The sequence below is a fragment of the Lithobates pipiens genome, unplaced genomic scaffold, assembly GCF_037356315.1.
Source record: "Lithobates pipiens isolate NorthernLeopardFrog02 unplaced genomic scaffold, aLitPip1_a1.2 Scaffold_22, whole genome shotgun sequence".
Lineage (NCBI taxonomy): Eukaryota > Metazoa > Chordata > Amphibia > Anura > Ranidae > Lithobates > Lithobates pipiens.
Genome location: NW_027507784.1, coordinates 299,695,907 through 299,708,193, shown reverse-complemented (window position 1 = coordinate 299,708,193; position 12,287 = coordinate 299,695,907). Strand labels below are relative to the sequence as shown.

General features: G+C 43.0%; 1 protein-coding gene across 1 annotated transcript in view; it reads left to right on the top strand.

Annotated features, from left to right (window-relative positions):
* The window catches only part of LOC143924770 (ankyrin repeat and fibronectin type-III domain-containing protein 1-like), a 552,097-nt gene that overhangs the window by 16,543 nt on the left and 523,267 nt on the right, over window positions 1–12,287 (top strand). Inside the window, exon 2 of the mRNA XM_077449225.1 lies at window positions 6,977–7,273. Within this exon, the coding sequence (XP_077305351.1) occupies window positions 7,152–7,273 (122 nt within the window). The 5' untranslated portion in view covers window positions 6,977–7,151. The remainder of the gene's footprint in view (window positions 1–6,976; window positions 7,274–12,287) is intronic.

The following is a 12,287-nucleotide window of genomic DNA, read 5'->3' as shown; positions in this document are numbered from 1 at the left end:
TGAAGGACTGCTGCAGTATAGGGCAGCGGTCAGCAGTAGTGCACGGCAACCCTATGTATTGTGGACCGATAGCGGTCCTTACAGAACAGCAGACTGTACCGCACCCAAGCCTATGTACCGTAGCACCCTAGACAGACCAAGTTACCAGTCCTGATAAAGAGCTTTGTGGAACAAGTGAGTTGTGAATGATTAGCAGACTGCAGCAGAAGGGCAGCAGTCAAGTATAATATTCTTTCTATATTTGGAAGAAAGAATATTATACGTGTACAAGCCTATTACCGTACCACTGATACCAGTCCTGAAAAGAACCTTTGTGGAACTAATAGTAACAGCAAGTCTTTAAAATTATCCTCACTGCCTGACACACTGCTTCCTGCCTGTCCCTATACAAATTGGCAAAAAAGAGTAGGCTGGAACGATTAGCTGGAACAGCTCTTTTGTGGACCTGATAGTAACAGCTAATGATGATGATGATGATGATGATGAAGAAAGACTAATCTGGCTGAGCTGTCCCTAAAATAGCAGCATACAGCGCTCTGTCCCTTTATCTAAACTGACAAAAGAAACTCAGGCTGCTGACCTAACACCTATACCAGTCCTGAAAAGAACTTTTGTGTACCAAATAGCTAGCGTTTTCTCTGTCCCTACTCCACACAGGATCCTTTCCCTACAGTGACAGAAGAAAGAATGTAAAATGGCCACCGGATCGGGTGTATTTATAGGTTAGGGGGAATGTCCAAGTGTCCATGAGCTGTCATGTCTCAATTGGTTGTCCTGTAACACATGATAAACGTGTCACGAAAGGTTAAAGTTCTTGTATACATTAAACACGTAAGTCCGCCGGGGCGAACGACGGAAAAAGGCGTTCGAACCCGCGGACGGCGAAAGTCGGAAATTCGCCGCGAAACGACCGCCGGGCGAAACGTTCGTCCATCACTATTTGTGTTGGTCTGGGCATGCCCGGGGACTTTTTTTTTTGTGTACGAACAGCACTTGGATTTTTCTGGGCATGCTCCAAGAGTGTTTTTTGGGTTATAAACGTAAGGATATCCTTAACAGGTGTACCCACTTTGAAGTTCTGTCTCTACATTGGGTGAACTTGCATTTTGTGTGTTTCATGGATTGTGCATGTGTTTTTAATTGCCTCATTAGTACACAAACCTATGTTTTATAAAGCTTGCATTCTATACCTTGCCCTGAAAAGAGACAGTTGGGTAGATGTTAATGCCAAACTCCCAATTCTGTAGGCATAATAATGGTCTAGCACAGGGGTCTTCAAACTATGGCTCTCTAGTTGTTCAGGAACTACAATTCCCATCATGCCTGTGAATGTCAGAGTTTTACAATGCCTCATGGGATGTGTAGTTCAGCAACAGCTGGAGAGCCATAGTTTGAAAATTCCCGATCTCTCTAGTGTGTGTGGAAAAAAGGTGTTTTTTCATGTGCCTTGTATAATGCCCAAGAAATATCATTAGAAAAATACAAGTGGGTCATTGCACATCTACAGTATCTCACAAAAGTGAGTACGCCCCTCCCATTTTTGTAAATATTTTATTATATCTTTCATGTAACAACACTGAAGAAATTACACTTTGCTGAAATGTAAAGTAGTGCGTGTACAGCTTCTATAACACCCCTTTCACACTGGGGTGTTTTGCAGGCGCTACAGCGCTAAAAATAGCACCTGCAAGAGTTGCTATTGCCTCTTCAATGTGAAAGCCCCGAGGACTTTCACACTGGAGCGGTGCGCTGGCAGGATGTTAAAAAAAGTCCTTCTAGCAGCATCTTTGGAGCGGTGAAGGAGGCAGCGAGGCTATTGCAGTGCTTTGCAGTGGTTTTAACCCTTTTGTGGCTGTTTTCTAACTCTTTCTCGGGGGTTCTCTTTCTTAGCGGGGGGGGGGGGGTAAAAGCGCGAAATTGATGGTAAAACGCTGCCAAATACCGCCGACGCATCCACTGCCCCAGTGTGAAAGGGGCCTTAAGGTGTACATTTGCCGTCCCCTCAAAATAACTCAACACACAGCCATTAATGTCTAAACCTCTGGCAACAAAAGTGAGTACACCCCTAAGTGAAAATGTCCAAACTGGGCCCAAAGTGTCAATATTTTGTGCGGCCACCATTATTTTCCAGCACTGCCTCTTGGGCATGCAGTTCACCAGAGCTTCACAGGTTGCCACAGGAGTCCTCTTCCACGCCTTCATGATGAAATAATGGAGCTGGTGGATGTTAGGGACCTTGTGCTCCTCCACCTTCCATTTGAGAATGCCCCACAGATGCTCAATAGGGTTTAGGTCTGGAGACATGCTTGGCCAGTCAATCACCTTTACCCTCAGCTTCTTTAGCAAGGCAGTGGTCGTCTTGGAGGTGTGTTTGGGGTCTTTATCATGTTGGAATACTGCCCTGCGGCCCAGTTTCCAAAGAGAGGGGATCATGCTCTGCTTGAGTATGTCACAGTACATGTTGACATTCATGGTTCCCTCAATGAACTGTAGCTCCTCAGTGCTGGCAGCACTCATGCAGCCCCAGACCATGACACTCCCACCACCATGCTTGACTGTAGGCAAGTGTCACTTTTTTGTACTCCTCACCTGGTTGCCGACACACACGCTTGACACCATCTGAACCAAATAAGTTTATCTTGGTCTTATCAGACCACAGGACATGGTTCCAGTAATCCATGTCCTTAGTCTGCTTTTCTTCAGCAAACTGTTTGTGGAGTTTCTTGTGAATCATCTTTAGAAGAGGCTTCCTTCTGGGACAACAGCCATGCAGACCAATTTGATGCAGCGTGTGGCGTATGGTCTGAGCGCTGACAGGCTGACCCCCACCCCTTCAACCTCTGCAGAAATGCTGGCAGCACCCAAGCCTATTTCCCAAAGACAACCTCTGGATATGATGCTGAGCACGTGCACTCAACTTCTTTGGTCGACCATGGCAAGGTTTGTTCTGAGAGGATCCTGTCCTGTTAAACTGCTATATGATCTTAGCCACCGTGCTGCAGCTCAGTTTCAGGGTCTTGGCAATCTTATTATAGTCTAGGCCATATTTATGTAGAGCAACAATTCTTTTTTTTCAGATCCTCAGAGAGTTTTTTGCTATGAGGTGCCATGTTAAACCTCCAGTGACCAGTATGAGAGAGTAAGAGAGATAACACCAAATTTAACACACCTGCTCCCCATTCACACCTGAGACCTTGTAACACTAATGAGTCACATGACACAGGAAAGGAAAAATTGCTAATTGGGCCCAGTTTGGACATTTTCACTTAGGGGTGTACTCACTTTTGTTGCCAGCAGTTTAGACATTAATGGCTGTGTGTTGAGTTATTTTGAGGGGACAGCAAATTTACACTGTTATACAAGCTGTACACTCACTACTTTACATTGTAGCAAAGTGTAATTTCTTCAGTGTTGTCACATAAAAAGATATAACAAAATATTTACAAAATAATGAGGGGTGTAGTCACTTTTGTGAGATACTGTACATTGTACATTCCAAATTTGGCACTTAAGATGGTCATGCACTATGCAATCTGATTGGCCAATCTCTGTACAACTCGATATTTAGCAAAATATGGTATAGGAAGATGCACTTGAACAATTAATTCAAATTATAGGAAATCAAATAGGCTCTTGCACTAAATCTAATTTATAATTATAATTCTAACTGATTGTATGGTCACCTTTTCAGATCAAGATCTTAAAATATTAATCTATTGGGTTCAGAAACTCTTCTCTGTTCTTTGTAATGTAGTGAAAGATTTGGGTAAAAAAAAAAAAAAAAAATGTCAAAAGATATATTAGTAATAGGATTGAGATTAGCATCAAAAGGGTTAATTAACTGAGTACACCTACTAATTGCCTAACAAGACACATCCAATGAGATGAAAGTAACCAATTTTATTGGACGTTCCCTATTATCAATGAGAAAACCGCAGTTAGCCTAGCGCCAGTTGCAGTTTACATATGTGGGTATTTATTATCGTTATTTGCGATTCAATGTGCGCCTGCTTCGCACGTTGAATAAATAACTTTTCTGGCGCACCAATTAATGTATGAACTTGTGCAGTGCCTTCTTCTTAGTAAATCACCCCCATAGTGTCACTACGCAGAGAACACTTTCATCTGCGGCGTGCACTTCCCCTCGTGGCTCCAGTGCCCTAACCAGTAAAACATGTTTGGATCCACCAATACAATACCACTATGAGACTAAGGACTATAAGATTTAGGTCATGAGTGTATTTGTTGTTATATGGACACAAAATCTTAACCTATTGTTTAACCACTTCGCGTTCGTGCTATAGCCAAAGGATGGCTACAGCGCAGACGCTAACTGCCTGTTGACTTCCCCTCTGCGTGCCACCACGGGCGCACATCAGGGAAGTTCTGTGTTGGCCATGTCCCTTGGACACAGCCAATCACAGATCATGCTAAATGGCCAATCACATCGGCCATTTAGCACTCGATCAGCCTATCCAATGAGAGGTGATCTCATATGTAAACATATGAGATCATCTCTCATCGCCGGCTCTCCCTCCACACAGAGACAGCGTGTGAGGAGGGAGAGATGAACGGCTGCAGCTGCAGCGTTAGTGAGAACACACACACAGTAAAACACCAATAAAAAATAACCTATTACAATGACAATTTTGTGGGGAAAAAAATAAAAAATCTTCATTTTGCAAAGACTTGTGGGAAAAAATTACAACATCAAAAAGCTCACCATTCTTCTTACTAAATACCTTGGAATGTCTGTTTTCAAAAAAGGGGTCATTTGGGGGGTATTTGTACTTTCCTGGCTTGTTCGGGTGGCAAGAAATGAGATAGGCCACCAGTACATCAGATTTTTTATGATTTGCACCACAACTTGTAGACTCTCTAACTTTCACAAAGACCAAATAATATCCACTAATTTGGGTTATTTTTACCAAAGATATGTAGCCGTATAAATTGTGGCCAAAATTCATGAAAAAAAACTAATAATTTGCAAAATGTTATCACAGAAACAATTTTCGGTCGTTTTTCATTTATAGCGCAAAAAATAAAAAACCCAGAGGTGATCAAATACCACCAAATGAAAGCTCTATTTGTATGAAAAAAAGGACAAAAAATTAATTTGGGTACAGTATTACATGACTGAGTAATTGTCATTCAAAGTGTGAGAGCACCGAAAGCTGAAAATTTGTTTGGACAGGAGGGGGGTTTAAGTGCCCAGTAGGCAAGTGGTTAATAAAAATGGGCTTTTAAGGAAATCTTTGCGCAATTTTATGTATGTTTTTGTTAACAAACAGTTTATAAAAACCCCCAATCTTACCCCCAACTCTCTAACCTGCCCTGATGACTAATTAGCTGTAGACACTACATCAGTAGTCAAGGCCAAAAAGTTATTTTGTACAATTTATGAATGTTTATTATGTGCAACCCACATTACATTTGACTAAAGTTTTCCTTGTTTTCTTAAAATGGAACCTTAGTCAAACTTCTCTTGGTGACCACTTAGAATACAGGGGTAGATCTCTCCAACGAGGACACAAACAATATTAAAATGTGGTAGAATGGATATGTTTTTTATGGTTGTTGGTGACCCCATTGGAAAAATGTCTTCTCTCTTCATGTTCTCAGAGTAAGACAAACTCACCCTTTTTTTTTCTGGTTCTTCTCAGTAACGTTAAAGTGGAAGTTCACCCTAGAGTTACTCTACGCACTGTATGTTAAATGGCCATATTACACATGTGCCTTAAAGAGGAAGTAAACCCTGATGGGTTTACTTCCTCTTTCATTCCCTGCAAAGGTAAAGCATAATGGACTACTATGCATCACATAGTAGTCCATTATGTGTCACTTACCTGACACAGGAGCCAGCGAAGTCACCGCTGTCCCCTGTAGTCCGGCGCATCCATCTTCTCGGTGGGTCTTACCGCTCCGCCGCTGTCATTCGGCGAAGCTGCGATGACGTCACTCCCGCGCATGCGCATGGGAGCCGCCACTCGCGGCATATCGCCGTTGACCGCGGCGGGCTCAGTGCACCTGCGCGCCGCTGTCTGCGGCGCATGCGCCGTAGACAGCGGTGCCTGTCTTTTGGCAAATATCTCCTAAACCGTGTAGGTTTAGGAGATATTTCTTGGACCTGCAGGTAAGCCTTAATCTAGGCTTACCTGTAGGTCAAAGTGTGTTGTAAGGGTTTACAACCACTTTAATAAATGTATAGCACCATGTTTGACATCTGTCCACATTTAAGTTATCCAGATATTAGCATTAGAAACTGCTGTCCATTTACGAGCAACACCATGGAACTCTTGGTGTTGCTCAGCCTCCCATACTATCCATGTCTTGCAAACCCTGACTGGGTCCCGTGTCCTGATTCTGTCAAAGACATAGTTGCATGTTTTTGCTCGCAGATTCCAGTGCTGATTCCCGGGCAACGGGAGTGCGGACAGAAATCAAACATGGTGCTACGCATTTCTCAAAGTGCATGCATTATATGGCTGTTTAATGTTTATTGGGTAATTATAGGTGGAACTTCTACTTGAAACCATAGTATGCAGTGTGTGGTCTTCAGCACATAAATTCATAGGTCTAAATCAAAGTTGATCAGCATATCCCATTATGATGAATAAAACTTGCATCTTTACTTCATCAATTAAAAGCAAGTTACAGACTTGCTTCACATGATAAAAAAAAAAAAATTAGGTTATAGCTTGAGGTTTTACAATGCATTTCGACCCTATCTGAGTCTTGATCTCATGATTTTACCAGGTATGCATATGAAACTTCTATCTTCGTGTTCTGACCACACAGGGAGTAGAAACTTCCACAAGGAGGCGCAGGGTTTAAAAAAAAAAACCTGGCAGAGTTTCTAACTCTCCACCACTTGGCTGAACTGAACAGGGTTTTGGCTGGAGTTTCATTTTAATGACATGTTGGAACTGTGCTGTGTCTTTCTGGTTGGTTATTCTCTTTAACATAAAATCCATAGCGTCTTCAGTTTTTACTGTCCCGATGTGACCTCTGTCAAGGCTGGAAGCTTTGGTTGTTGAAGGGCAGCTCCGCTGGGCTGTCTCGGGGAATGCGTCCAGGATCATCATCCAACCTGCCCAGACTTTGTGGGCAGAGGGTCAGGTCATTGGCAGATGAACCTATAGAGTGGCAGCATGTCTTCATTTGGAAAGTTAACGGAATATTTCAGTCTGAGGAAATCACGAGAGGATATCAGACCGGGGCGCAGCACGGGACGGAGAAGTGGGAGCTACTGTTGTACTATCACTCAATCAAGGTATACAATATATCGCATTTGTGGACTATTTACTACCTGTATCCCCCTGAGGAGATTCTTCTTCTTTGTCTTGGTGACTTTGTCACGGGGACAGAATGTGATGGGATGATGGGAAAGCCAAAATGTTACACTTGTCTCCGGAACAGGAAATAATAGGAAATCTCCTCAATGGGACGCGGTAAAAAAGCCTGACAGGCATTTTAACCATTGCCTTCTCTATTCAAAAAGGAAAAAAAAACTTTGGGATTTTGAGATACTGTAAGTGCTTGAGTAGATGGCCTATTAGATCAGTTGTTTGAGCTGAGTTTGTACTTTGATTTTATTCCTCTATGGCTATGCAACTTGATGCAAATGTGTGGTAAACATATCAAACGTATAGCAAACATAATACAAATGCATCAAAACATGATCTCAAATGGGCATGGGGCTCTGCATTATGGTACTTTGCAGTGAGACTTTGAGTCTACTGTGATAGCTAGCTGTAGAACCTTTTAGAATACAGCGGTAGATCTCTCCAACGAGGACACGAACAATATTAAAATGTGGTAGAATGGGTATGTTTTTTATGGTTGTTGATGACCCCTTTGGAAAAATTGCATTGCAGATCCTCAGGTTTGATCCTGTCTATGTAGACTGACTTTGTGAGTAACGCTGGTCATGCTGAAGCAATAGGAGATACCTTGCTAAAGCAGCACCCCTGTGTTGTTTTCACACCACTGTTTCTCCCTGCAGTAAGGGCTAATGCTGAGGAACTGAGCCCATGCACTAGGTGGAATGTCACTCTGTCTTGCCACTCAGCAGAGACAAAGCATTATCCCATTGCTGTTCCTGCTTTGCATAGGGTCATGTGAAACTTGAATATTGGCTTGTTCCTAGAATGAACTTGTCAGTTTTGCCCCCAATACCATCAGCGCCAGCTGCTTGGGTTTGTGAGTACCCAAGACCCTGCCTCACATTTTTGGGCAAGTTGTTTGCTGCCATGTGGCTGCAGCATGCCTGTACATAGGCACAAAGAGGTAATTTCTGCTACTATAGGGGGCCCTAGCTTATACTTTACATCTACATGTATCCTTTGAGGAAACCAACGCCTGTGATCTGGATTCCAGTGACCCTGTAGTTATAAGGCATGAATCATCTGCGTCTTCTTCAGCTCTGTTAGGTAAGGGGCCCCTACTGCAGTCATTTTAGACTTTGTGGCCTGATTTACTGATATCTTGAGGATGCTGGCTGCAGAGGTTCAAAGTGTGCTCCAGTACCACTCCCTGCAGGTCTAGCTTTGACCTTCCAGAGACCTTAGAACAGACCAGTCCACCGGTCGCTATAAACATGTTTGAAACCAATTCAGAGTTCCAACTAAAAAGTTCATGCCCTGTCTCAAAATGAAGCGAGGAGGAGGGCCAACATGAGTGGGGTGTGCAGAAGAGGCGGAGTATTAGTGGGGTGATGTTTTGAAAGAGGTAGTGTGCTTACTTGATTGGAGGGTCCAGGGCATAGGGTGAGTCCTGTAGTGGGTAAAGAGGAGGGGCGATCTTGTTGGAGCCCATTCATAGCTTGTGCCACATCAGACAGGTTTCTCCCACCATCCTTCGCTTGGTTTGCTTTTTGGTTGGTGGGAGCTTCCTGCCTTTTTTGAGGTGCTGGTGGGTGTTTAGTTGGTTCTCTATACTTAGGTTTTGGCTGGTCATTTCCTTTTTTTTTCTGGGTCTGTTTTCATTCTTGGTATAGCAGCAGGCAGGGAGTCTATTGGGTCTTTGAAGGCAGTGCTGGTTCAGAATTGTGGAGAATTATGGGTTGGGCCTATCTTAGATATGGGTGTCCCTTCATATTAATAGGTTGGTAACACCGGGGTTCTAATTAGGTTGTATCTGGTAGTATGCAAGTGGTTATTTGTCCTCGAGGTGGTGTAATGGTGGCCTGTTGCAGGTAACATCAGAAAGGCACGGAGAACCCTTTTTTGATAGCAGGGGACTCATTCAACTAGGATTAGGCCCTCTTTCAATGACAGATTTGATGCATATTGAGGAAGGAACTCAAGTTTATTCTCTTGTTTTGGCTTCCAACTAGGCATTTGCTTTTGGTTGTATAAATAAGTCTCCTGTTCATTATAACACACACGCTGGTGATTTGATGCTGGATCTGGGCATTTAAGAGCATCCTTAGCCCTTGTCGGAGAATCTGTCGGAATGTGTCCTATCGGACCGTGTCGTTGGATAATCCGACTGTGTGTGGTATGCATCGGATTGATTCCGTCTGAATATCCGTCGGACCCAATTTTCCAACATGTTGGAAATATTTTCCGACCACCTGGGCCGGTCGGACATACTCCGATCATGTGTAGACAATTTTGATCGGACCAAGTGCCACGCATGCTCAGATCAAATTCCTACATCAAAGCTATTGGCTACTAGCCTGAACGTAGTCCCATCGTAATGAAATTACGTCATCACGTTCAGAAAGATCGGATTTTTCGCCAACTTTGTCCGACCGTGTGTATGCAACAGTTTCGGACAAGATCCGACGGACAAAATCCAACGGATTTGGTTGTGGAAATCTCCAACCGTGTGTACAGGGGCTTAGACCTATGGCTAGGCATTAGGGAAGGCAGAATTTCTCTTTAGCAGTGTTCTAGTAGAGTTGCTCTAGAGGTATTTCTCCTGTACAGGGGAGGATGTTTTCAGTTATCCTCAGCTTTTCTGGCCATGTTTAACTCAGTGGGCTACCAGAGTATTTATCTCTTCCTTTGCCTACCCCTTCTGGAGGTGTTTCCTTGCACCCCGTCCTTTCAGTCATTGTGGGACAAAATTCCTCAGCTGTCTGGCAGACTCAGAAGACATCACACCATCTTTGCAGGCTGTTGTGTGGGGTTTCTTCTTGGTCAGCCTCGCCTAGAAAATTTGTTGAGTGACCAGACGCTCAGGTAGACATGGAGTGCTATGGAATTGATCTTCCCAAATTAGGAGTATTAAGGCCTATGGCCTTTCTACTTAAGTGAATGATCAGTTTTGTCAAGACCTGTTTTTGTATGGGTTCCCTCTGTAGATCTTAACCACTGTAGGAAACAAAAGAGGACACAAGGGGGCACAAGACTAAGTGTAGCAGGTTAAAAATGACTGGCTTTCATTAAAAGCCAAATGGCAACTTACATAGATGGTAGATAGTCTACTACCTATGTAAGTTGCCATTTGGCTTTTAATAAAACCCAGTCGTTTTTTTACCTTCTACACTTAGTCTGGCGTCCTCTTGTATCCCTTTTCTTTCCTACAGAGAATTGCTTGCCTCTATGGGGAGCTGCCGCTAATCTTGCTTCTATACATTTGATATATGGACTTTTCATTTATAGTACAGACTTTTACAATTAAGGACTTTGTTTTTAGCTAATAGGGCCATTCATATTTTCCTTTTGTGGATCTTAAACATTGGCCAGTGGGAATGTGTGGTAGCTGGAAGGATTCGTTCAAGCGTGTCCATGGTTGTCCATTTGTGTAAGCAAATTGGAAGTAAATGAGAAAAACACACAGTTCAAGTTATTTGAGTATGTTATATAATAGCATTGGGAATTCAAATTAGTTAGGTGGAGTGGAAAAAATTAACATAGAAAAACAAAAGATAGAAAGGGGCATAGAAAGAAAGTATTGAAGGTAGATAGAGGGGAAAGAATGAAAAAGGGAGCAAGACAATAAAGAGAAGAGTTGCTTGATTACTCTTTGTCTAAAAAGAAACAGCATCTTTTCTTGCACATGAATAGACAATGGAAGTCAACACATCCATTAAGCTTTTGCACATATTTCCTTTCAAAGTGCAATTTCCCTTGCAAAGAGAACAGTCCATTTGCCTTGGGTAAACTAACCCCATTGGGTCATCATGACAGCTAGGGAATTAGCATTTCCTGGAGAGGTTAATAACTGTAGCCTACATAATTGTTCAGTTCACCAAGTGTCCTTTATTTATACAGTTTCAGAGCTGATAAAATACAGTTTAGACACTGATCAAATCTAATGAATACTGTAATCTATAGAATTTTGTGTAGCACCCTCTAGTGTGCTAGGAGTGAAATACAGGCACATTTATTTGACTCATGGTGAGCTTGGAATCTGAGTCTGCGTTTATTGCAGGTAAGGCTGGATGACTCATACAGGCAGGTCTCCGATGCCTCCCCTTGATTCTGGAAGTTTGGAGAAATGTCTAAAAGTTAGTGGGCAGGGGCCAGGAGGGTTGATCTGCATAGATGCTGAGGATATTGTCTTTGGCCTAGGAGGGGTCTAGCTGGGCTGAGCTCGGACTGGCTCAGGAGGATCCATTCAGCAGAGCAGTTTGATTTGGAATCTTGCCTGAGTGCAGTGGGATCAAGGAGGGCAGAGTGAGTACGTCAGCACACCCCAGGCGTTTTCAAGGGGAGAGAGGCCACATGTAGCAAGCTTTCTAAAGGTCAGGTTTTATCCTTGCCCTGGAATATCTGGTAGCAGTTCTACACAAGTAGACAATACACTCTTGCATGCAGTTCCCCTTATTTATTTTTGTGCTATTTCCAAAAGGGGCTGAGAGCTCCTAGTCTGTAATGGACTTTTGGTACTAATCTACTAAGGCTCGGTTCACACCTATGCGTTTTTTGGTGCTTTTTGAGAAACGCACTACAGTCCATTCAACATGGTTTCTTATAAGACATCTTCATATCTATACTTTTTTCAGCCACTGCACTTTTGGACAGGGTCAGGGACTTTTTTGAAAGCAAAAGGATGCTTCTTACAGTATAATGTCAGAAGTATTGGGACGCCTGCCTTTGCATGCACATGAATTTTAATGACAACCCAGTCTTAGTCTGTAGGGTTCAATACTGAGTTGGCCCTCCCTTTGCAGCTATAACAGCTTCAACTCTTCTGGGAAGACTGTCTACAAGGTTTAGGAGTGTGTCTATGAGAATGTTTGACCATTCTTCCAGAAGCGCATTTGTGAGGTCAGGCAGTGATTTTGGACAAGAAGACCTGGCTCGTAGTCTTTGCTCCAATTCATCCTAAAG